This window comes from Oryzias latipes, chromosome 12 (assembly GCF_002234675.1).
Source record: "Oryzias latipes chromosome 12, ASM223467v1".
NCBI lineage: Eukaryota > Metazoa > Chordata > Actinopteri > Beloniformes > Adrianichthyidae > Oryzias > Oryzias latipes.
This window is the reverse complement of record NC_019870.2, coordinates 13,478,168-13,505,754: the sequence shown is the minus strand read 5'-3', so window position 1 is coordinate 13,505,754 and position 27,587 is coordinate 13,478,168. Positions and strand designations below refer to the sequence as shown.

Below are 27,587 nucleotides of genomic sequence, written 5' to 3'. Positions count from 1 at the left end.
AACTAAATGATAAATTATGATCAAGAATAGAGGAGAGGAAGGGTAGAAGTAAAAACAGGAAAGAGGACAGAACCCCAGAGGACAGAACTTTAAGGACTGTCCACTTGGTGGCAGTATTCCCTTGCTCTGTAGGGGCTGTTTCAGGTGTAGTTTTCCCTCGTAATAGTTTTAAATTATTGTTTCCCTCTCATTACTTTCCCCTCATGTAAAGAATTGAATCAAAATTTGGATTTTAATGTTTAGGAATTTCCTTTTTCCATAAAGTTGCAACTAAAAAAAAAAAAAAAAGAAACTTTCCATATCAGCCACTCTCCTGGGCCCTCTTCAACTTATCTGAAGTGTGTTCCAGGAGCCAGAGTGGGTTTTTGTTCCTGTCCCCAAAGGAAACTGCCCCCGTCGTCTGAAACATTGAACATGGCCGTCGCCCTGCAGGAGAACATAGAGAAACTCCCAGCAAAGTAGAGTCCCCCCCCCCCCAACAAAGCCTCAATGACAAAACGGCTGACCTTTAACTCGACCATATTTGTAATCTAAAAAATGAGGTCATCCATTGGTGCAGCAGTTTTCCTCCCTACAATGCTTCTAACGTCGTTATTCACATCATGCGGGTAATTCCTTTTTTAATGGGCGCCCTTAAAGTGCCGCTGCATTTTATGTTTTAGGTGATTTAAGCTCCCTCCCTGCTAAAGCCGCCAATTTGGTAAAACAAATGAAGCCAAATAAGGAGAGCTGTTATATAATCATTAAAAACAGGGTCCTTACACGACATTAAGATTCGGATCTGCATATAAAGGGATGAAAGTTAGTTTTTACCCCTCCGAAAAATCTGATTCCTAAATAATATTTATGGATAATAAATCCAAAAGTGCAAAACACAGCAGTTACTGGGTTTAGAAAATTTAATTCACTTGACATTCCTTATTAAGAAGAGACAGAAAAAGGGGTGCAGGATTAGGGGATGGGGTCACGCGCTGCAAACAAGGACTTATTCCATCAACATCATTCATAGAGCTCACATGTTCGTATATAATAATTGCACTTTATAATTTTAGACAATTTGCTATATAGCTTACAACATAAATAGATTTACATAGTATTACAAAACCAGAGCAAACGAAGAACTACTCACTCATACTCTTCCAATATTATATAGCCCTACAGAGAAAACAGTAAATGATTATGTTCTCCAACATGGTCCTCCATTACAGAGTAACACCCTTCCAGAAAAACCCTTTCATTTCATAAAAATGTTGGCAAAAACACTTCACTTTTAGAAAATTTCCACCAAAAACAAAAAAAAACAACAACACAAGGGCCCGTTTGGCCTGACTGCCACAGTGTTGATTTGGATATTCAACAGTCCTAACAAGCTGAGCATGAATACGTTATTTCAATAAAAGTTGTGTAACTGGAAACCAGAAAAGTATATTAACATTCAATTTTGGTTGAGAACGCTGCAGGGATGTCTCAAAAACAAGCCAAAACTAAATAATCAAAGCAGATTGCAGAGGACTCTTTCCATTCATTTATGCAGAAACACAATAGATGCTCCAAATTTTTCTTCGTTCAACAAATTATTTGTAAAAAACAAAGTGTTAGATTTGCAACAGCAGTCCCCCTTGTATGGCAACACCCAAATAAAAACATGAATCCTCAGCTTTAACCTGTTTTGCAAATCGTGATTATCATTTTACCTTGGTCAGGCACATTTAAAAAAAAAACAAGCCATCCAATACATGCACAAATGAAAGAAGGCATGTCTTTTTTCCTATAGATGTCTCAACGGAACGTTTATCCCGTCCTGCAGCGCGTCAGCTCCTCGCCTATCTGTACACTGGCAGCTGGATGTGGTTTTGCGGTTGGTGCTCCAGCAGCTGAGGCATCCCTATGGCTTCGTACCCGTGGCCAAGCATTCGCTCTTTGATGCAGGGGGGGTGAATCTCACTGATGAGGCACTCCAGAGACTGCAGGCTGCTGCTGAGGACCGCAGCGTGGCACAGGCTAAAACTGGGCAGCCCACAGCAGAGGTTCTGGTCTGCGCTGTAGACTTGGGGGTGGGGGAGAGGAAGAGGAGGGTGCTGTTGGATCTGGTGGTGGTTAGTATGATGGAGGTGGAGCTCCATGTCGGTAGGTCTGGCTGAACCTGTTGGCAACACCTGAGATGTGTAACAGTCGCTGGTCTGGTTGTCCCAGAGAGGGGCGAAGTACTGCCCCACCGCCTGCTCCTCCTGCGCCGGGGTGCAGCTCAAGGAGGAGCTGCTGGCTCGCTCCAGCCCAGCACCCACATTTCCGTGGTGCCACCTATATGGCAGCTGTGAGGAGGATGGTGGCGGGAGGCAGGTTTCGGGAGACTGGCCAACGCCGGCATCTGCTGCTCGGTGCCCCTGAGTGTTGTGAGCACTGTACATCCTCACTGCTCTGTGCTGGTAGGGCTGCTGCATCGGAGCTTTTGGCTGCCACACAGTGAAATCCCCCCTCTCCAAGTATCCACATTTTGCCGTATCTGAGCCCTGTGCGGGGGGAACCGTCCCAGCAAACGCCAGACTGCTCTGGGGCGGCACGCCTAAAGCAAAGTCTGAGTCTGAATGGGCCACCGCTGCGACGGCCTGCAGCGAGGGGCTGACGCCAGCCTCTCCCCCCAGCTGCAGGGCCTGGCTGTGGGGAACTCGACTTATCTTCCTCATCAAGCTTTGAACTTCTGCCAGCTCAGACTGGGGGGCCAGGCTCTGATCTCTGGAGGCCATTCCTGCAGTGGAACAAAGTGTTTCATTGGGTACATCAGTGGGCTTACATGAGCTTATATGATAGGCTTTATGCCCATGTCTGACGACGTAGCCGTTAGTCTGAGGATTATTGTACGGGGTCACGGACGTCTGGGAGTTTGCATGTTTAGTCTTCCTGCCCTCGCAGGTTTTCACCACACCTTTGACCACCACAGAGGCTTTGACTACAGCCAGCAAACCCTGATAGCCTCTCGAGTGCGGTTGCGAGTACGGGCTATAGCGCTGGCCCGTCGTGTCTAAACCGTTAACCGTTTTGTTGAGCTGTTTATGCTGTGGCACCCGCACGTCCGATGGGAAAATTTTGATGGACAGCGGACTGTTGGCGGTTTTCTGGGCAAAAGCATCCAACTCTGCAGGAGAGGGATAGCGAGATGTCACGGAGGCTGGCTCACCTGCAACGAAAGCAAACAGAAGAGGATTAGACTACAGGCAGTTTCCTATTTTCAGTTTTCATTGAATGTCTAGTCGCTTACAGGGAAGAATGCTGTTGGAAAGCAACACTTCAATGTTTGATTACTGTAAACCTTTTGAGTCTTGGCACAGACTTACATGGGGAATTCAAAATACGAGAATAGTAAAAGTAAATTTTAAACAAGAAAAACAGTTAAATAGAGGGTCCCAATGGAAACAGAAATGACAATAAAACAAAAGACTAAATAATTAAAAAAAAAAAGATTTCCCATCAGTATTTTCACAATTCTGTTCTTAAAACTGGATAAAATTCCACCTAAACAAAACAAACCTAAAATTTTTTTTTTCCCTTTAGAAGTTATTAAAAATCATTGAAATGATTGATCACATTCTGTCTGAAATGCCTTAATCTCAATTCAGAGTTATATACGGTACATGTATTCCATAACTGAAAGACAGATGTTGAAAGTGAATCGACTTCATTTTGGGTCTTTATAACATTTTAGATTTATGTTCCACAAAAAATTCAAGACTGAAAAAGAATATTTCTAGTAGAATTGAAGAAATTACTTTAATGAAATAGATTTTTGTTTGAAAAAATAACAGCATTTATTGTGAAAGCTTAATGTTTAAACTCCAAACAAAAAAGAAAAACTCTCTCAAATGTGTTTGTTTTGAAAACCAGTAGGTGTAATAAAGTGCTGAGATATACAGTAAAGGGAAATCCTTTACTGTTTTCTTGGTAGATCTATCTCGCCATAGGGCTATACATTTCTTCTGCAGTTTCTCCACTCCAGGTAGCAGTGAATGCAGTTTTTTTTTCTGCAGAAACGCAGATCTATAGGTTGTCTTTATAGTTTGTCAGAACAAAAATAATATAAATCTGGGTTTGCTACAAGATTATTTGTAGGAATGTTTAACTGGCCAGGAGTCTGCTGAAAAAAAATGAACTGTATAGCAGCTTTCTGTTTTTTTATTTTTTTCAAATTGAGTTTTTATTGAAAAAGCACATAATAAATTGTACATTGCTTTGATAGATTACAATGTTCTTGCTTTCTCTATTTTAAAAAAATAAATAAAAAAAAGAACACGTGAGGGAGCAGGGATTTTCAAACCATAAACGGTAGGACATGTTTTCAGTGACTTCACATAAAGTCTAACTATAGCAGCTTTCTAACAATAAAAAGGAGTTGAAAATACACCTATTTACTACATTTCCTGAAAATAGTAAACAAAAGCATTATAACGAGAGGTAACAGGAATTAGGTATTTAGTGCAATATCACTCATTCTTTGGAAATTCAAAAACAGTATCATTTAAATAAACTATCATAAAAAGACAAAAACTGAACTTTGATTGCCGTTTTTCATTAATTTATTCATTCAACTTCTAAACCCGTTTTGTCCCTTTCGGGGTCACGGGGCTGCTGGAGCCTATCCCAACCACTCATGGGCGAAGGCAGGGGACATCCTGGACAGGACGCCAGTCTGTCACACTCATTTTTATTTGTTCACTTCAGTTTTTGGCTGCTGTCAATTGCTGCTACCCGAAATGAATAAACAAAAACCATTGTCAAATTAACTTTAAAAGCCCCAAAGAAAAGCGTTCTTGGGTTCTCTGGGGTTAAAGCACCTTTCCTATAATATAAACTTAATAAGGAAACAATGTTTTTATTCTTTATAATACGGTCATGCTTTGGTGTGGAGAAACGGTTTCAATGTAAATGTGCTTGTTGAGGGGAATCTCATGCAAACCAAATCTTTTATATTAATTCATGATGGCACTCATTTTTGTTTCTTTGCATATGAATAAAGCAGGTCTGCCCTCTTTACTTTAACCTGATAAAAAGGCAGTCACCACGTGGTGCCTAAGCTGTTATCCAATCAGAACAGACCTGTGGACAGCAGGGGCGGAGCATCTTCCAAAACAATTTAAAACAGACCGGAGGATCAAGAGGTGAACATGTCTGTTTTGAGGTAGCACAAAAATAAAAACTGGATTAAAAGTTAAGATTATATAACGTTAAAACAGGATATGGGCTGATCAAACCCACTGAAAAAACCTGGAGTACAGACTGCAGGAGAAATTTCTGTTGATGAACAAGGAGAAAAGAAAAAAACACATACAAAAAGCAACAACCTGGAGCCGCACTGATTGAATTGTGTGCAGGAAAGTCGTTGAACAAACTAAGATTGGACCTAAACACTATTTTTCTGGCTATTTCATGGCTGCTTAACTCCTTCCAAGAAAGGAAAAGGCGGAAAAAGCGCCTCGTTTGAAAAACATTAAATTACCTGATAGAAATTGCCGCCACCTTTCAGCGTGACACTTTTATGGGAATTTTTTTTTTTCTTTTTTGACAAAGAAAAGAAATTGCCACTAAAATTAACCTGGATCGCACAGTGAGACAGTGGAAATCACAGCGCGGGGCTGTAATCTGCAATGAGGGGCCAAAAAAATAAAAACAAAACACTTCATTTCATTTTCAATAACAAAACCAATTCCAGCTATGCGGGGGAGAGCTCACTCGTTGTTCCCGTTTGAAATTGATTTGGGAGTTCATTTCATTTTGATCCTACAGTGAGCCTCCCGACTGTGAAAATGAGTCAATCTACAAGATTCACATCATGAAAGAAATAAATTGGGTGGTTAAAATTGAGAAAAAGAGGCAAGGTGGAGCGTTCAATCCATCCAGCAATCTCCCGGCAGAGCATTCATGCAGGGAGCACGGGTGAATTCTTTAGAGAAATCCAACAAAGCAAAACACTGCTTATTATGTATCAAAGTGTAGTGCTGCTACAGAAAACAATGGCATCTGGGATGCCGGAGAGATGTTTGCACTGCATACATCAAGACGCGAGCTCGGCCTGCTCGGCTCGTCCCACAATCCTGAGGAAGAGGGAACAGAAAAAAGTCAGCTGTAATGACAATTTCTGGCTTTCAGCTGAAAATGTTTTATTCATGGCGGTAAAAAGATTAAAGGAGGAGGATCGCAAATTCCTGACAAGAGCTCAGATGACTAGAAGCAATGACAGACCAAAAAAAAAAAAAATTATATAATTTCACTTTTACATCCCTATAGAAGAAGATTGCAACACATTTTCCACATTTGCTAATCCTGCACAGTCCAAAACAAAAGACAATTCACTAAATCAAATTGAAATCCGTGGTTTAAGCCTGAAGGTAAAATCTGAGTGCTAACCCCGTGTGTTGTGCAGCTGACTCGCTGCTCCATAAACACTTCAAACCCTTTGAAAGCCGACACGTCTTCACAGGGTGTCTGATATTGTTAGTCCACCGATTACAGCCCTGTCAGAGCCACAAAGACACAACACAGCTGCACCTCTCACTGAGCCTGCCTAATGTGATACTATGGAAACCTCATTAGCAAATAGCCACTCTGGATTCACATTTATCATCCGAGTGCCACCGCTATGTGACATGCATATGGAAAAAAAAAGCAAACAAACAAAGGAGAGGACTTTATAAAAGACTTCAAACATGTCAAGTCTTCTATGAGATATTTACAATTCCAGTTAAAAGTAATAAACCAAGCTTTTCCTAAGACATTAGCCTGCTGCTTTATTACAAAAGTCCCACTCTGATCATCTTTTGATCTATTGTAAACGCATTCCCAATGGTCTGTCATTGTTTTTGGGAACAGAGCAGAAGTAGTTCATTAGAAATTTACCTCCGAGTTGTAGGTGTAGTAATCCTGCCCCCACTTCCCATCATCTAGCTTACATCCCCTCACGACGCCAACCTAACATTACCGGTGCAGCAACGATGGTGAGCAATATTGGAGCTGTGAACTGATTTCTTTAATGGATGAATGCAATAAAAATGTCTGTCCTAAATCCATATGAAAAGTTTAGAGCAATCTTCGGAGACCTATAGAAAAAGGTCTCATAGAAATGAAGGGATTGTGTTTAAAAATGCTGTAGTTTTCCACATTTTTATGCAATCTTTTTGTTCAACTCATGGAATAAAAGCTGAAAGTCTGCACTTCAATGGCATCTGAGTTGTTTTATTTAAAACTCACTGTGGTAATGTACAGAAAAAAAACTAGAAAGAATGTGTCTCTGTCCAAATATTTATGGTCCTGACCGTATCTCTTTCCTTTGCCACTGCAGTCGAGGTTGGTGCCAGCTCAGCTCTAAAAGTGGCGCGTTGTCACGGTAACATGTCAACGCGCCGCTCCATATAACAAATGGTACGCGTTTTCTGAAAAAAGTGATCCAAACCGAAAAAATAACCGGTACTAAAAACCAATTGAATATTTATTTAAGTGACCATGGTATAAGTGAGATAATGGAATACGAAGAATGCATTCTTAGAAATCAACGCACTTCACGAAAGCAACTATCCTCCATTATGCCTTAACCGTAAAAACATTTGGTTTTTTCCTCTTGAGATACCAATAATAAAGTGGGAATTTCTTTACGACAAACGACGGTTGAAAATGAACCATTTTATTGGGTAACACTATAAAACAAGGAGCAGGTGTTGTATTTCACAGCCTTTGTTTCAGTCACTTTTCCAGGAGGACTCTATCTGCCGCTCATCTTATGCTCTCCAATGAGGAACTTTGACTAAAGTCGATGTTTAAAACAAATTAAACCACAAATGTAAAACTTTAAATTCTTACAACAACAAAAAAGAAACTAAATCACAGAAACTATCATAACAGATACGTCCTGTCCAACAACCAGGGTAATTAGAGGTAAACTAGGATGCGATTTAGCAAGTATGAGTAAACACCAACTAAAACTCACAACTCTAAAGACATCTTGTTATTTTAAGAACATGTTTTATTTGCTTTCAACAGACAATATCACAAAGTGCCTCCTAAGAACCTATGACAAGAACAACCGCAATGATGTTCAGCCTGACAGAATAATAAAGGTCACGTTGGCTGGAAAGAAAGATTCAGTAAGAGGATGGAGGAACCTGACATATTAAGGAAAAAGATGAGTATTTAAAAAAAAAAAAGATTCCTGAAGGTATTAAGGATTGTTTTGGTGGTATTTGAAAGAGCAAGCTCTCTGTCTAATGTAAAACTTTAATAAAAGAAAAACTGAGCTTGCTTTGATGAGGTCAGCTCATTTCAATTGCACTCAGAGATTACACTCACAGTCACTCACCTCGAAAATAACACGAGCACCATGCACGTCTTTGTGTTTCTTGTCTGAGCTGGAATCTGGCTCAAAACTGTACGGCTGGATAGCTCGGATATTGCTCGCCATTTTTGTTGCACCAGCAATGTTAGGTTGGGGGTGTGAGAGGCTGTAAGCTAGCGGGAGGACTTGGAAATGAAGACGTGGGAGGGAAAGGATGGACGGGATTGCTTTGTGCCAACAGTCCTGCTCACAACTCAGAGGCGAATTTCTAATGAACTCGGCAGAAACTGTCCTAGAAAACGACACAGGTATTTCTAATATGGCTAAATAATCATAATTAAATGACCACTGTGTGTGCTTTTACAATAGATCAAAAGATGATTGGAGTGGAAGATGACAGCCCGGTATTTAGAGAACAGCACATTTAACGCTGTAAAGTGAAGATGGGAGAGGAAAACAAAAATGGAGGTGTTCACATGACAACAGGGAAATGACAGTGGCTTGTCGTCTGGTCAGGAATAGCAAGGAGATAATTCACAATCTGACCTTAAGCACTTAATCGGCCCGAACCTGCTGTCTGAGCGCTGTACCTGTCCCCTGCTCTGACAGCGGGCGGAGGCAGCAAGCGGACCAGGAGCGGCCGCTTTTCACCAGCAGCCTTGGCCAGATCCATCAGGCAGCACTTAAACATTCTTTGACCTTTATGCGCTGCCCCCGGGGCTGATGGAGGCGAGCCACACAGGGCTGAAAACCTTCCTCGTAGTTTTCTTTTTCTTACAAAAACGAGCGGAATGGCAGTGATGGGTAATGCGGCTTGAATAAAGACAAACCCAACAATCCCTCGGCTTGTAAGGCTTTCTCAGTTGGGATGTATGCGACACCAAGCGAAACTGGCACACTTTCACAGGAAACGACTAATCCCCATTTCCTCCTTCCATGCAGGGGACATGCTGGGAGAGAAAGAGCTGAGGGTGGGGGGCCTATTATAAACCTTTACCAAGCACTAACAGCCTAATTTATGATTTTATGCAAGCGTCTTTATGCTCTAAAGTATTACAGGTTTTTAGAAAGTACATAAAAACTGTTCAGAATAAAGCTTTTCTTTTGGAAACCATGCTGTTTATTCCACCCACATGCAGTCTCACTGGATTCTTGCTACCACTTTAAACAGGATAATCCATTTCCCGTGGTCACACTTGAAGCCACCTTCCCTCCGATTAGAGCAGAGACCTCATTGTTTTGTGAAGTTGATCGCTAATTTATAGGAAAAATGAACCCAAAAGGCTGAGCTGAATCAGGACCTGGACACGCTCCTTTGGGTTTACCAACATTTACCAACATTTCGGCAAAACGACTCAAAGAAACAATCACAAGAATTTCTAGATATGATCCTCATCTGAGACGAAACTCAAATATATCCATACAGGCTGGTGGAAAAATCAAAAATAAAGCAACACAGCTCCTCAACTGTTAGGCTTAAGACATATTTTAGACACTTGGGGGACATAACTTGTTTACTAGTGTCAAATCCTCAGCGGCAACATGCCTCCGAAAACTGGCAGTTAATTACAGAGCCGCACTTCTCAGCAGGCATAAATACTTGTTTACCGCAGCAATAATCCTGATATTTAAAATACTCCGGCCTACCTTAATAACTAGGCACTAAGCTCTCTGCACATGCACAATGCGCTTTAAACCCATTTCCCTGTTACTATGACAACCTCCTCCGTGCACCCATTTGGCCCAATAAGCCCAGTCATTAGAACCATGTAATTAATTGGTCCTGCCTTCATTCATCTGTCTGAAACGAGCCTCTGCAATCGACTACATGCCGTTTAGCCTGAGCGAACAGCTAAACCGGCAGCTGCCAGGTCCTCCCTCTAAATACAGGTCACAAATTGAAAATAAAATTCAGCCCTTTCTTTCAAACACTGACATTATTATGTATGCAGGTGAAATCATGCTGCTTCATTATTTTTAGTAAATGTCAGATCCTAACTGCCTTATTATTAACCAACACAGCTCTTAAAACATTTAAAAAAAAACTTTAAAATGAAAGGAGCAGTTTGTTGTGATTTCAGGGAGTTCAACACTCAGGCATTTCCATCCAAGTTGATTTCAAAGGTCTTGGAGTTGATTTGTGCTTTTTGCTGTTTAAGAAAAGGTTGCCTTTACAATAAAAACTTAATAAATCAAAGATTAAAAGCATATAAATAAGTTGGAATCAATTCATCAAAACCTTTTGGAAGTCCATAAGTTGAGATGTTTAACATTTTATAGTCCATAAGAAAAAGTATCTAAAGCTCTTAACCCTGTAAAGCCCACTGCATCAAAGATTTGACAGAAATTTCACATTTGTTTGGAATTCCGATGTTTTTTTAAACCATTTGATGAAATCCACAAATGTGGAATGCCATTTCTCAATAAGATAAAGACAGTATCAGTTGTGATAGGTGTGTGATTTGGTGAGTTTTGCCTCACAACTATGTAAGTTTAGGATGAAAATAATATTGAACTTTAAAATTACCTTATTTAATACCCACCGTCTTAAATTTGATCCAGACATTTTAAAAGGGTCTTTTTCTACTTTAAACTATTTATTATCAACAAATAGTGTTTTCTTTCAATACAGCAAGTAGTCAATAACAACATTTAAACAACAAAAGATGAGTAATTGTCTCCATAAAGCATTGAAAATGAGCAAAACCTTTCCTGACAAAAGTGTTCAGAAATGTCCAGGAAAAGCCCCTGGAATGATGATGAACTGCAGGGCAGAAAACAGGGACTACGCTATGCACAGTGGGTTTTTACCTGAGTAAAAATTCACCTGAGTTGGATGCAGGACAATTTGCATGGAGCAACCCCGCCCCCATTCCCCTCCCCGTTGCTGAGAGTTTGGAGCAGGGAGCTTGTGGCTCGCCCAAAGTATTTTTTTATGTCACAAATAAGCTCTTTTTCAATCATTTTTTTGTCTGCTCCCAATTCACCCTGATTTGGACAAAGAAATACAACTTTAAGCCTTAATTACTTTATATAAGTCCTTTATGTCACAAGGCCATGTTGGAAACACCAAAAACACAATTTTCATCAGAGTGTAGCTTCTTCTAGCAAAAGCACAGCAAACACACCGGCTTTGAATTTGCCACAACTATGACCTTCTGCCGTGCGCCACGTCCAAATCTCAGCTTTCTGCATTTTGCACAGGACGTGTTAACGCCGAAGCGGGCTTTCTTCTCACACTAGCCTCTCTATTTAAGACCTTTCTCTGCAAACATGCAAAACTCAAAAGCACAGACACTCATTCAGCTCCATTTTCACATGCCTCCTCTTCTCAGAGTTATAAGCCTCTGTATCAACAGTGCTCTTAGAACGGAGTAACCTCAGGGTTAAACACTTGGTTATGTGTGCCGGAGGAGTCTCTAGCGAGGACTACTGTGCGCCAGTGTCATTCTTCATTTGTTTCTATGCTGCTTGGCCCAGCTTGGGCAAAATCTCCCCTCTCAGAGGCAGCCCGAGCTCAGGCCGGCGAGCGTGGGAAAAACTGCATTCCCGGCCTCTGCTTTCACGCTGAGATTTCAGAGAAGAGCGAATGTGTGTCTGAGGAAGAGCTTGCATTCGGAGCCCTGAGTCAACTGAGGGGTTTTGAGTGGATAGCAGTGGCTAAATACCGTCTTTGACTCGTTTAAGATGAAGACGCTGGGACCACACAGACTGAGCTCCCATCGGGAGTCCATTCCCTGTGGCTGAGCTTCAAACGTCAGGCTGGGGCTAGAGGGTCCTGCACAACACACAGTCGCAGTATATAAAACTCAAGAGGGGTGGAGGAGGGGGTGGAAGCCCTGCAGGTAAACAGGATGCGAAATGTATCCCCGATACTGCCCGAGGCCAACTCTGTCCTTCTGTTCCAGCATTTAGAAGACAAGCCATCCACTGATTCCCAATTAATATTTAATAACGGAGGTATTTAGCCTGGGGAAATGAGAAATAGAGCATTATTTTCTTTCCCCCACAATTTAATACGCATGGATGGCTAGGACTAACTAAGAAAGACCTTAATTGCACATTTTATCATGTCAACCAAGTCAAGTCCTCATATGTTTTGATAGCTTTAGCTCTTTTCTGACATCTCCTCTACTCACTCGCAAGCCTCTTGCACATGCAAAATATCTGACAAATATAATTATTAAAACTGGAATGTCATGTTGATCTTTTGCTTAGTTCTCAGAGAAAACCTCAATTGTGAAAATGCAGAAGCTAAACCGACACATATTCCACACTGAATAGCAGAGAGAGACACAGACATCATAGGTGATGCAGAGTTACGGCTTCATATCTTAATCATAGCTAAGATGCATCATTTTCAGAAATAAACCTAAGCAGTGCAGCAGTTTCCAACATATCAAGATTAAACCTATTCAAGAAATAATGGAACAACTCTTGGACTTTTATTTTTTAAATGTACAAAACAAAAACTAAAAAGCCCTTCCAACAGGACCTTAATCTGCTAAATTTAATCACTTCATTAAAGAAATCTAATCACAAATCCCAGGACTAAAAGGGGTTGCTGGCCAACCTTTCAACAACAGCACTATAATCAGTCAAAATGAAGGTCAAGCAACATTGACACAAAGCACAGAATGTTGGCATCATTAGTATCCCTGTGTGGAAGAGCTGATTAACTCAAAGTCCACTTTGACCCGCCTGCCTTTTCACTGCAGGAGAGCATTGATTACTGACCCAATTATCAGGCATCGTCAAAAAGCTTGTGACTGTAATGAACATATCCTCACAGCAGCAGAAATCTCTGATAAAAAAAGAAAATGATGTAATTTGAAATTTGAACTAAGAGAGAAATGGTTCAGGAAAAACACACCTCTGATCAGGTTTTGTCGGAGACTTATTTTTCATAAGTCGTGGGACGGACTCACCTTTCTGGCTGCATGGTTGCTGCGGTGCTGCCGGCAGCAGTAACGGCGGCGGTGGGACATTGAGGCTTTTGGGCGTGCAGGTCAAACGCTGCGATGAGAAGTTTTGCCGTCTCTGGATGCAGGCGAGCATGATAGTTCACAGGGGCTGCATGCAGCCTGGATATTCCTGCTAAAAAACAAAACAAAAACAACCCAAAGATTAAAAAAACAACTTTTTTTTGGGTCTTATTTTGAAAGTACCTGACGAGTCTCTCAGGCTGAGTGCTTGAAGTTGCACACAAACATCTAAAACGTTTGAACATAAAGTACAGGAGAATGAGGGACGTTGTTATTGGTGCAAAAAATGAAGTGAATTTCAAGGATCATCCTTTACTGTTTGTCCTATATTTCATGGCTGTCAAGCAACTAGCAGACGACACGTTTACACGACACACTGTAGGTTTTTTTTTTCATTGTACAGGCAGACCCTGATGGTATTGGCTCTGTCTGGCCTGCAGCTGCAGACAAACAGGTAAAAATATAAAAAAGGGACAGACAAAATACCAACCAAAATATTCAAACCAAGACTTCCTGTGTGAAGCAGGTAAAAAAATAAAATAACTGGAGCCAGAGCAGTGCAACAATAATAATATGCCCAACAAAAAGTTCTTGTCATAAAAAAATAGATCAAAACATGCTAAATTGGATTGTTTTTTTTATTTTCAACTTTGTGTAACAAAATGAAAAAAAAAACATAGGAAGTTCCTAAAAACTTGCTCAAAAATTACTGAAAAATTAAGAATTTGAGAACAAAAGATTCCTAAAAAAAATAATAAAATGATACTGGAAACTTGGTCTTTGGTCCACCCATTCCTGGGACACGTGAGACTTCCTTGGTGGCACAGACTGCTTGACATGCGACATATGGAAATTCATGTAAATAGTTTAGCTCAGGTTAAAATCACAGGGTGATAGTGCTCTAGGGTTTACATAATTCCAGTGAATAAGTTGATTGCGTAAATACTTTACTACTGTAAAGTGCATATCAGTTGCTTTTCTCTGCTTCATTATCCGGTTGAAGAGTTAGGGTAAGTCAAAGAATATTGGAGCTGAAGCTCAAGGTGTTAAAAGGTTAAAGAACACGTCATGTTATCAAAATATTTCCAATATGAGAGCAAGTTATATTTGAAAAAGGTAAAGTCTTTGACAGGTCATGGCTGAGTTCTAATCGCCGACAGCCGTATAAGAATATAAAGTTAACCAAAATAATACCATCAGTTTGTTTATGTAAGGTCATGTTTGCTTTAGCTGATTGGACAGTCAGTGTCCTTAAATTCTCCTTTTTCTGTCAAATATGAAAGTTGGCACTTCAAAACCGCAGTCTGTTGATCAGTACGACTGTCTTGGGACTGCAGCTAAAAACTTTGATTTATCTGCATACATTCATCCCTAATGCAACAAGCATCAGCTCGATGGTGGACGAGAACTTCAAACATTCACTTAGAGGTCACTAAACCCTATTGCATTCTCCATTCCAAGACAAAGAAATCCACTTTGCGTCAGAAGAAAACATAAAAAAGCCAAAATAGCAAAGTGCTGAGGCGGAATATTAGAGTGCATTGCTTAATGATGAGCCTGTCTCCAATGTCTGCTTAGTTGTTATGATGGCTCTTTCCTATTACCAACCTTGCTCTGTCAGTCGCGATCACACAGATCATTACTAATCCAGCTGTGGCCCCGGGCGGCGTGGAAGCACACAGCCCAACCAGGCTGAGCAGCGCACAGACCCCGGCTTTTCCTTCTGTAAATTTACGGCCGTATTGATCAGCAGAGAAAGCCAAAGGCAGCCGTGCACTAAAGCGGGCTGCGCTGGATGCAGAGTTGAGTACTGTCAGAGGAAATGAAAGCGAGTGTCTGAACAGTACGGCTTCTCTCCACAGCTGGCTGGATTGAGCTGATCCTTTCAGACAGAGAGCCAATGATTGAGGGACTGTTTTCAGCAATAATCGGGTTTGACAGAATGTTCGATTGTCTGAGAGAGTCTGTACAATCTATACGCTAGCTTTGCTCACTGAAAAAACAAAAACATACTATACGTTTTGAAGTATAAGTCACTGTTTTTTTGCATAGTTTGGCCAGCAGAGCAACTTATACACAGTAGCAACTAATTTGTGATTTTTTTCTAAGCATAAATTCGCTCATTTATTCTTAATTTCCCTACTAACAACCTTTTGGTAGTTATTTCCACTAACAACCACTAGAGGGCCCTGTAGGTGCGTGCGTCAGTATTTGCTACGCAAAAAAAAACAACGCAGCAACAGTCCAGTAAGTGGGTGGAGTCTAAGACAAACATTGAGGAGAGTTTGATTGTTCTCCTCCTGAACTTTATGATAGGTTTCTTATTTATTATAATTCTTGTTTATTTATTGCTGGTCAGCAATCATCAAACTAGATTACAGAGACACGGAAATACCGCTGAAAGCGCCGTCAGCTCCTGAAGTAGAAGGTTAAGATTGCTGCTTTTGAAGTGCTTTTCAAAATAAAATCAACCTGATCTCTCCTCCGTATCTTTCGTACATTGTGAATGAGATATACAGTCAATGCAATTGCCATGCTGTGATGAAGCTAAAACCACGACAGTAGCTCCTCCCACACGCGACGGGAGCGTCTAGTTTATGAACATGTTTTTGGGCAAGCATTGAATTTGACACGCGTCAAAAGAGGCAGCGGATGGGAATTTGAAAAATGTGTTCAGTGGGAATGCAGCAATTTGCCAGGCTTGGCAAATTTGTTCCAATTTTTCCCCCTAAAAGTAAAACTTCTATTATGGAGCAACTAAGATACGTTTTTTTTTCTTTATTATGCATTTTCTAGCTCCTGCAACTTATACTCCAGAAAATAGGAGAAATTGATTAAAATGACTTAAGACGTTCTCAAACTGCTGTTTTAAACCCAAAACACCTCAGTGATCAATCAATCCAGTGAAAACAATGTGTTCCACTGTAGTAAACTAGTCCCCAAGAAGGTTCATAAGAGCCCGCAGCAATTAGCTGTCAGATTTCCTGGTTTTAAGGCTCTTCTGGAGTTTGTTTTCATCTCCTGCTAAGGATCTTTAGGCCAGCTAAAGGAAATCAACCACTCCAAAGCATGTTCAGTGATGGGAACCAGAAACATGACAACCTTCCCTTTAAAAGAAGAAAAAAGAAAGCCCCTAAAAGTCAAGAGTGCTTTTCGATAGACTAATTTTCAGGAGAAATTATTAAGTGATTCCTGCCCACATCCCTCTTCTCCCTCTCGCCTGATCTTGCCTCCTGTTCAACACATGTCTCCCGGTGACGAGCTTGCGTCAAACTGCCTCCGTCTCATCTCAGTACAACTATCGGGAGAGCTAAAAGCATCAGAACGGTCAGGTTCCATTTGGAAAATAACCGCATTTTCACCACAACCACACATTTGTCACAGAGGAGATCATAAAAAAAAAGAGGCGAGGGGGGAGAAATCAGAAACCCAAGAGAGTTACAGGCATCTCCAGGGAAATCCCTTCATAGGCAGAAAATGAGACATGAACGAGAATACCTTCTATTACCCCCCCCCCCCCCCATATACAAAAAGCAGCTGGAAGAAAGTACATCAAAGAGGGCTTTAGGATTTAATGAGAGACCTGGAAGGGCTTCACTTAAAAACATTTTTATTATAGAAAGGGTAAAAGAACCCAGAATGAGTTTAAATTTGAAAGAGAATAAAAAAAAAACTTTTTAAAAGTTGAGAATAAAAAGCAGGATGAGCTCAAAGTTAACCATAATACTTCCGCCTCTCATTCTGCATTATGTTAAATCTCAGCCTTTTGAATTTTGCTCTAATGAAGCTGCAGCTGAAATGCCACAAAATAAAACAGGGCATTTATAGTCGCAGCTTTATTCAGTCTATGCGAGGACCTTTATTTAACATGTCCACGTCATTTGGAGTTGTTTTAAAAAGTCATTATAGGCAGCTCTCTGTGCCAGCCTCTGCAAGGACAGATCACAACCCAGCTTTGTTCTTCTACAGAGCTGAAGACGTTCATGCTTTCAAGGACTCCTCTAACCTGCATGACGATGAAGGCCGAGTCTAGATAGCAAGAATCAGTCGACATCATCTGTCTTAGCCATCCCTCATCATGTGATATTGATATTTATGCGGACAATGTTGGGTTTTTTTTCAAGCTTTTTTCCTTGTTGTAGAAAATAAAGAGAGGGCGCGTCTGTCCAAAGCATTTTGGGAGACTATTTAGGAACAAGAAACACAAAGAGGACGACTTGGGCTAAGAAATGCTTCAAACTTTACATTAAAAAAGGCTATTTGTGAAACATCTACAGCTCTACCGCCATCAAGCAAGCACAACTTACAGTGACAGCCTCTTCCCTCCGAGCACGCCTGTTCAGATAAATCCTGGCACGCGTGACAATCAATTTTTGTTTCAGAATACGCCAGAATGAAACGCGCATTGTTGCACTTGTTTGGTTGAACAAAGCAAAAGCACAATATCCATCAAAAGCAAGAAAAAAATAAAGCCAGAACACTCAGGTACCAGCATCCATCCGTCTTTTATGACTCTGAGCAACATGAACGACTGAAGCAGCAAAGACAGAAGCTGATGGCACTAAGAGCCTCCATGGGAACAAACATGAAACGCAAAAGATGAAAAGATGTTTTCGCCCTTATGACTGGACACGAAGATGGACACAAAGTGTGCAAACAACACTGCTGTTAGTTTTAGATTTTGACTTTCTCCAGCTCAGTGGTCCCCACCATTTTGGTTGGATCGCCAAAACTCAAACTTAATTGACAAATAGGTGGTTGTTGGAAATGATCCAAAGAGGATACGTTTAGATTAGACCTGCTCAATAAATTGCAAATTTACCATTATCAATATCAGCCTGAAAGGGCGTAAACTAAATGGTTACCTTAAACTTTTACAAATAGAAATTTCATGGCAGCATGAAGTATTTAACAAATCAAATAGAGCCCCTAGTGCATTTCACCAATTGGATGGACTATTTTTATGTAGATGAGGGTACTTTGATTTTTATTTAAATAAAAGTAAAATGGAAATAATGTATCAGCCGTTTTTGTTTTGCCATTTGTTCATGTATCACAAGTTACATCATCATCGCAATATTGTTCACCAATGCTGCGGTTTTTCTTACATCGAACAGCCTTGCTTTCAATGGATGATTCAATGGTCACCTATTTATTCAGGAGAGCCCTCCTCCTAACTGTCATGGATACCATCTTCAGTCTCAGTCTCTCAGGTAAAAATAAACCTGAGATAAGCGCTGGAAGTTTTTCCCGCTTGTAAGTTTGTACTGAACCGACACTGCAGTAAACAGGAACAATGTTTTTTCAAACCACCTAGTGGTTAACTGGAGAAACTGACAAGCCTCTTTTGTTTTTAAACCAGCTTCAGTGAGGAAGTGCAAGTTTTTCCACCTTGAACAGATCCAGAAAGTCGGCTTTAAAACCAACATCTGTATTGAGAACAAAGGTCAAACACGTATTTGTTATGTTAATAATAAATAAATTGTGATAAGCTTTTTATCAATTTTTACCGTTGTCTGGGACATAGTTTCTGCAGAGCGGCAGTAGTTCATTAGAAATTGGCCTCCAAGTTGTTGGCACAGAGAAACCCACTTTCACATCCAGGGTCAGATCCAGGGTTGGCCAGCCCTGGTCTACATGCTGTCCTGCTAGCTTTGGAGAGCAATGTTTGAGCCACATGCCAGCTCAGACGAGATAGACAAAGACGCACGTGGATCTATCTGTCTGCAGGTAGACGCATCAGAATGGAGCTGAGCAGGGAGCTTTTGGCTCAACCAGCGTATTTTCTTTATCACAATAGGTATTTTTTTGTCTGCTCCTGATTCACAACAATTTAAATGAAAAAGAATATTAACAAATGCAATTTTAAACTTATTTTTCATTATAAATTTCCTCCGTTATCAGAAAAATGCCACAAGAAGGTTTAAAAAACACAAAAAACACAATTTTCATCAGAGTGGGTCTTTAAACACTCTTAAATACAATCCTGGTAAAAAAGAAGTCCCTTTATGGTCCAAGTAGATTGTTACGAGTTATATATTAACGTTTTTCCAAATCAAACTGGAAATAAGCAGTTGTGGGGGAAAAAAGAAAGGGAAAAAAAGTAGCTTAAGGAATAAATAAATAACTAACAAATAGCAATTAGTTCATAAAGAAGAGAAGGCTCTCTCTTTGAATATGTATGATTGAATCTATGAATAGCAATCATCGTTGTATTGTAGCTGGATTTCAAAATCAGAAATAGGCTCTGCAGTAACCCGTCAGTAATGGAGACCAGACAAGCAGTCTTAAATACAGAGAATTAGACAGCAGCGCTGTAGCAGCTGCTGGATTCATCTCAATACAACCGTGAGCACATGCACAGATCTCTCCCAATCCCCTCATGCATTTTTAATAGAATCTATTACTTCTGGATTAGCTGATAAGGAGAGCTGGCCTGGTTCAATTCTATAATAGTTTACATAATTGGTATCAAACCCGTACAGAAAAGATCCAGTTTTCCCTCAGCTTTTGTAAAGAAAAAAGGGACAAAAAGGTTCACATGCAGGATCACCAAACACCCCCAAAGTCACTCTGTTGCAACAACACTCCGGGCCTGCGGCTCATAACAATGAGCCTCATTACCATCCAGATTAGCTCCTGTAGAAACATCATTAGAAAGCATTTCCTTTACATTTTAAACGCAAGCAGAAAATGTATGCTATTTATCTGTGGGCAGTTTTCAGACAGATGTCCAGGGCATTCATTTGGATGTAAATCCTGCTGCCTTTTTTAGCTGGAGGGAGAGAGGGAGGGGGGGGGGCTGATAGAAATCAACATTGGAGCCTCTACCATACAAAAGGACAGTTACAAAGATGCAAAGAAGTCTGAAATCATATTGCCTCAATAGGGACTAAAAAAAAATCCTCCACAGGCGCTCTGTAGGAGACTTTCAGCTCATCAGTCTCAGGAGAAAGGAGAAAAAAAAACAACACAATATGACAACAGCAGCCTTCGGGCACAAACCATGCACAAATCTCAATCATGCAGGGACATTCTGAAAAATTCCTTATGTCTTCAAAACAAAAAATACAAAGTTCTCACTTAACGGCAGACCTTTTAAATATCAACTTGAACATCAAAAAAAGGGATTTTGCGTCTGTAGATTTTTCATTACCTTTATTACTACACAAAGATTTATTCCTACATTAAGTTTGGCATTTTTTAAATAAATCACAGAGAAGTCATGGCTAGTTTTTCCCCCTTTCTATCACAGCTTCTCACTGCAGGAAAGCTTGCCTTAAAGATTTAAAGAGCCACACTGATGAAAATGGTGTTTTTGGTATTTTTAACATTTTTTGTGCCATTTCTTTAATACCAGAGGACATATCAAAACAAAATTAAGATTTAAATTGCATTTCTGAGTATTTTATTTGTTCAAATCGTTGTGAAGTTGGGTACGTTCTGTGTATATACTGTCTCTTTCTACATGGTAAGCACCATGAAACAAAAATAAACTTGGCAAATATATTCAAGGTACTCAAAAGGGACTGTCTGTGCACCTACTCTCTTCTTACACATGGCAAGTACCATGAAACGCGTAACAACGAACCACAAAAAGTAGCCCTCATAAAAACTCAGTAGATACTATTTAAGTAGCATGTAGAAACAACGCAAGTACCAAGTAAATACCCAGTAGGTACTTCGTAAGTACAATGCAAGTACCTTGTAGGTACCAAGTAGATACCATACAAGTACTGTACTGTAGAAGGAAGAGTTACCAAAATTTGGTTGGAAAAAGATTGTATTTGTGACATAAAAAATGTTATGGATGAGCCACAAGCTCTCTGCTCCGCTCCATTCCGATCCACTTGCAGACAAACCGTGTACGTCTTTGTTTTCCTCTTCTGAGCTGGAATCTGGCGCAAAACTGTATGGCTAGACAGCTCCAATATTGCTCGCCATTTTTGTTGCACCGGTAACGTTAGGTAGGTTGGTATAAGAGCCTGTGAGCTAGCAGGAGAACTTGTAAACAGAGAGCTCTCAGAAATGAGGAGGGGAAAAGGGGGGACGGGGTCCTTCCCACATCTCTTCCAAACTCCTGCCGCTCTGCAGAAACTATGTCCAACACTGCTTTGATTTGGGCTAAAAACTGCATCGTCATATTTAAAAGACCACTGGGAACATTTTTATGACAGGATGATCGGAGTGAGACTAACAACTTCAATTGATGTGAATTACATGACCCCCCCCCCCCCCCCCCCCCATATTTGTCTTTCTGTGCAGCAAAATGGCAAATCTACTAAATATCTGGTTGCCATCCCGTCTAACCTGCATCAACACTTTGTTAGAGTGTCATACAGATGTGCCTCCCAGATGTTCCGACTCATTTTTTTGCATGACAACAGACTGGTAGACAAAATGGAAATTGTGAAAACAACAATAATTTCTAAAAATAAAGCTTACATTTGAAGTTGCAGAGCATAAACAGGGCTATGAACCCATTAGGTCTTGAAAACAGTCCTGGGTGGGAGGAGAAAGCCTCCGCCTGACCTAAATCTGCCCTCAGACATCACCACTGCCAAGGTAGAAAAAACACACGGCATGGGGCAAGTGGGCCAGTGCCAACAAAGTAAGTCTTAGAGAGTAAACACTGCCTTATCTTTTCCTCATCCGGGTTGTGCATGCTGAGACAGACTATTAATCTACGGTGTTATTCTGTCTGGCCTTTAGAAAACCTCGACTTTAATCAATATTAAAGGGTGGGTGAGCACTATTTAGGTTTTATAGTGCTTTTTTTTCAAAAGACAGCCAACCCTGGAAGATTTTTCTAAACAAACTGCCCGTCCAGCCCTGTCAGCGAGTTAGTTCAGGGTCACCCCTTCCATCGAGTCATCATTAAAAGCTGCTGATTAAATGATGCTCCCTCATTTTCGATGTAAAATGCGGAACAAAAGAGGCTTTGATCTGTGGACCCAAGCGCCGATGTCATCATCTTGCTGCCTCTTTCTGTCCACGGTGAGAGGTTGAAGCATCCAGTGCAATTTGGCGCAGGGAGGATCATTTGTTTAAAGCAATTACCACATTGAACACACAAATAACACTGACCTTAGCTGTTCTGCTCTCCCCAGTGACCCAAGACACGCTGTCCTTAGCCCTCAACTCTGATCCCCCCACCCTCTGTCTCACAGCCCATCATGCTGTTGCACGGAAAAGACTAATTAGACAGATTTCAAAAGATGGCAGCCTCCTTGTGATTGCTCATGACAACCCCTAGAAGATAAAAAAGGTGATTACAAAGGCAGCGCCCGACAAATGGCTAAGCGGCCTTTTTTTGACAAGCATCCCCCACAAGCGAGTGCCGATGGCCGTCTGCTTCCTTCCATCCTTCAGTGGACATTGAGGAAATTCGGTGAAGACCCGGAAGAAGCAGAGGCAAGAGAAGACAAGGGGGAAAAGAAAACACACAGCGCTAATCACCACCCCCGTTCTGGCCTGGGTAATAATCTCCCAAGAAAAAGGTCACTCTCGCAGGGAGCCGATTCCTTCGTTTGGTAATTCGGGAGGCCTGGAGACTGAGCGAGCCCGGGGAAACTTCACAATAAATCAGAGCTCAGCTTCACTCCTGAGGAAAAGAGGAAAGGGGGAAACAGGCAGCCAAAATGACAATTCCCTCCTCTTCACAGACTTGGAATTACTGCTGGGGCGTGATGTGAGATCAGAGGGAAACCCCTGTGGGGATACCTGCACATCCACCGCTGAGATACATCGCAAATTAATAGTCTGGAGAACAAGTTCAGGCTCAGGCAACACACCTGTCAGGCGTGTAAAATATGCACAGGTAATTACGACTAGTTTTCCGTCTGTGACTGGGAATGAGATGCGGCATGAGAATTCAAGTTTAAAAGGGAACAAAGGAGACTACAGTCAAAACGGGTGGCATTGCTTTATAATAAAGACTCTGAAAAGAAGAAGAGGGGGGAAAAAAAGATGATAAATAGCTGGCTTTTCTTCTCTGCCTCTGGTGAGCTCTGACATCCCATCTCTCAGAGTAATAAAGGATGTGGTAGGAGGCAGAGGGGGGAGAAAAAAAAGCATGCAGGCTTGAATTTCACACCTGGCCAGTAATCTATAGAAACCTCTGCTGCGGCTAACCTTCAACCCCGGCTGCCACCGGTGCAGTGAGGTGCAATGATCCCACCTCCGGCTCTCAGACAATAGAAATGGAAACCATCAGAGACAGCCGACAATTTACTTCAAAAGCTCTTCCACTGAGATGCTGACATGTTAAGCGCCTTTCATTGCACATGTGCAGACAGATTATGTCTCACAACACACCAGCTCTAAGAAAAGAAAAAATATAGATAAACTAAGCCCACCAGCCCTAAAAAAAAGACCTTTTAAATACAGTGGAAAGAGAAAATCCCTACATTTTTCACTAAATTAGTGTGCACACTAAATCAAAATGCATTCATCAGAATAATAATGTTTGATCATAATGACATTTTCTTTAATTGGAACGCCGTAATTAGTAAGTAAACATGCAAAGAACAAATCTTTCCCCTCCATTTCTCTGTTATTGTTAGATAATGTACATAATTAAATAACAATTGGTGGACATGCATGGCAAAAAGAATTTTTGAACCAGCAAACATTTTCTGTGACACAAAGCCCACAAAGATGAGTGAAGGGAATGAATCCCGTCCGTGTCTTACAGAGTTTGGTGTATTCATAAGGCTTGTTTATCTTTGGTTGGCCCCGGCTGATTGGTTCCTCTCCTCCGCGGAAGGCGTCTTTCCTCCCCAACAGAGACCTCGCTGCTGAGCTCTGGAAAGCTCGGAGGGAAAATCCATTTATAAGGGGCTCTCCGTTAACTGTACTTCCACGACATACTCGGCGCTCGCCTAAAAGACTGTTTCATCCGGTGAAACCTGCCGCGTGGAGCCACTGGCGTGTCATCTCAGCGGCGCGACGGGGCGGTGTGAGCGGCGGAGAGAGATTTAGGGACGGCAAACTAGTCCCTTCGCGCTGCTGGAACCGGCTTCGAGCCAATCAATCAAGGTCGTGCTTCGGCATTGACGCGCTGCGGCCAATCAGAGGGGAGAGGGGGCGGGGCTTCGAGTGATGCTCAAACTCGTCAATTGAACTTCTTTCCCTTAAAAATGTAAGGGGGGCAGCTGTCAGCGTGTTTTCTATATCGTATATTTAGTTTTTATTGGCTCGGATGATTGATTAATATTGATTAAAATTAAAGCAAACGCTTGAAACTCCTGCTGACTCAGTGCATGGTCAGACGTTTTGTGTAGTTTTGGCTAGCCAAAAAAGCATTGGTTTGGACACAATAATAATGCTAAAAGCATTTTCAAAACCTGTTTTAATTTGATTAAAAAATAGGCATATCTCCTAAGTAACTTGATAATATGTTATTTTATAAAACTTTACATTATTTTTTAAAAATAATTTAGTCTTTTTAGATTTTATGAATGCTGAGTCACTATATGTTTTGTGAAATTCATGAATGATGGAACCTTAAAATAGGATGAAATTACAGCTAGTAGAGAAGTATTTAGCTTTTTTTGCTAGCTTCTCTTATAGAATTAAACTAAAATGTTGTACCATCTTTTTAGAATCATTGATCCTTTTTCACAGATTATTTGTAGCCTAGACTTTGATGTTTATGCTTAGTCATTGTCCCCATTTTCAATGTTGTTTTGCCTTTTAAAGATACTTTTTTCTTTTTATTAATATGAGTCTGTGTCAGTTATTCTATATTCAATATTTTGTGCTTTGGTCTCTAAATTGATCTTTAAGACACAAAATTCATAATTAAAACCAGTACAATAGACACATCACTATTTGACATGCTCTCATAAATGTTTGCACCATGTTTCAGTAAAGACAACAACTTTTCGTCATTAAAATTTGAATTTCTAAGAATCTAAAAGTTATTTTACTGCTAATTTATTTAATTTGCGTGCTTGTTGTTTCTTTAAAGCTAGTTCTACCTTGGGGGTCTGCAGCCATTCGGATCAGATTCTTACAGTCCAAAACCCAGCGAGAACCGCAAACTCCCTGTTGATTGTTAAATAAAAAGAAAAAAATGATTTGTGGTTTCGTGGCCATGAAGCCATATGTTTATAAAATGAAGCTCATAAAAATTTGCATTACTTGAATTTTAATTGTTATATTTTTTATTATATTACTTTTGACAGCAGCAGTCACAAGTTCCTTTCAAAATAAAACACATCAATTAAGATATTCCCTCTGTAGCAGAGTTACCAGCAATAACACTTAAAGAACTTTGCCTCTGAACAGCAACAAGACAAGAGTTTAAACTTATTCTAATAATAAACCACTCTGACAATAGATCAAACCTTTTACCGTCATGTTGCATATTCCACATGTTCTCAATGCCTCTTAATTTAGTGGTAAAACCAAATACAGTTATTTTTACTCATGAAAGATCACTTTTGTTTAAAAATCTAAACACAAGTGAAAGAACTTTACTAACAAGCTTGTTATTTATATTCAAATCGTGAGCATTTTTCTGCAAAGCCAAAGAGCATCAATAGAGAAATAAAAGAGCCACATGTGGCCCCAGAGCCCCTGCTCTAGCTTGTATTTGTACGGACATTTAAACAGTTTTGTTTAACAGAATTATCAGTATTGTTGTACATTTTCTCATATGTGACAGGAAACATTTAAACACCTAGAGAGAAGATGCTTGTTATTCTTGTTACAACACATCACAGACACATGTGGAACTTTGTAATTTGCAGTCCATTACTCCCATGGATGAGCACGCCACACCACATGTTTCTGTGTTGAAAATAAAAAATCTGATTCACGCTACATATATTTGCCCCAAGAGATCCATGCACATAAAATGAGAACATTTATCAATATAATAACCTTCTGTCTTGTTACCCTTAAGGACATGAGGTATTTGACATAGTCAGATAGAAATGACAGTCTATGCTTGACTGCTCACCCAGCTAAAATCTAATAACAGTGGGCTGCAGCTGCTAAAATGAACATGCTGTTAAGTTTAAGGGCATTGCAGCGTGCAGAGACTGCATTCCTGAGGAGATGTAAATGTTCATGTGGGAGAATCTACGTTTAGTTGATTTGCTGCACACACACATGCAATATAAAATGTACCTTTTTTAGGGCAGAGTACTTTCAAATGGCAGCACAGGTGTGAACGGTTAATTTAATGCCTGAATTCTTTTTTAGCAGCCACAGTTTCAAGGTCGCGGTGTTGCACATTGCAGGTTGATGTCACTTTCTGAAGGCTGACTGCTACACTTGATTAGAAGGAAGACGTTATTCATGCCATCAGTTACGACTCAGTGTGAGGAAGGAGTCAAAACAAAATGAATGGTTCCTTCTGAAGTATCTGACAAGTGCAGTTTTCTTAAACTTTTTCCATTTTCTATTGTTTTTTTGTCAATTAAAATACCACTGCTGCCACAATGGACAATTTCCAAAACAGTTATAAAGCTCTTACAGCTTTTCTATTCATTTAGAATCCAGTCTAGCTATGCCTGGTTGCAGAATGGCACTGTTTTTAAGTGAAATTTACAATCCTTTTCTTTTCTGGCCATCAAGAGATGAAATTGCTTCCTGGTTTTCATATAATGTTGAACAAATTCCAGTTTTCAATTAAAAACAAAAAAATCATGTTTCAAATCTTCCACACATCTTTTCCAAACCCGAATTTTTCTCTGAAACAGAATGTGCTGGACAGTCAAGTGCAGTACACGGATCATTCTTCTTGACACAGCAATCCTTTCAAAAACATCCATTTCTTATTGTCAGAGAGAGACAGTCTGCACTTTGAAGCAACAAGATTCATTGCTAGAGTGTTCTGACCCGCTGGTGCTGTGGAATACTGAAATGTTTTTTGACAGCTCCTCGAGTGTCATTTTGCAGTTTGAATGAGGCCTGCAGATGGCAAATGAGGTTACCATGCCAACTGATGCTCTGAATTGAATCAAGAAGATAAAGATGGGAAAGAAGTTTTCAAATTAATTACATGTTGGATTGAAAATAAGAAAACTCTCACTTTGGCTAGAATGGCAAAAATGTTCTGTAAGAAAACCCTGGATTTTTTTTGAAGTGTTTTTTTTTGCATTTCTAAACAAAAGTGATACCTAAATTTAAAGAGTCAGATGAATATGCAGATACCCACCAAACGCAACACCACATTTATAATTAAGGATCTGGAAAATCTTTGCTTTGAATATTCAACAAACCGGTAAGACAAGACAAGAGAAACGTGTGTTTTGAAACTGTGTATATAAAGG

General features: G+C 40.4%; 1 protein-coding gene across 1 annotated transcript; it reads right to left on the bottom strand.

Annotated features, from left to right (window-relative positions):
- Nucleotides 1-881: 881 nt before the first annotated feature.
- Nucleotides 882-24,285, bottom strand: LOC101159209 (protein FAM222A). The gene is made up of 3 exons (XM_004074914.4): nt 23,994-24,285; nt 13,243-13,411; nt 882-3,175 (listed from the first exon to the last, which is right to left on the bottom strand). Exons 2-3 carry the CDS (start codon nt 13,370-13,372, stop codon nt 1,824-1,826), a joined length of 1,482 nt encoding a protein of 493 aa, XP_004074962.1. The 5' UTR covers nt 13,373-13,411; nt 23,994-24,285; the 3' UTR covers nt 882-1,823.
- Nucleotides 24,286-27,587: the final 3,302 nt, after the last annotated feature.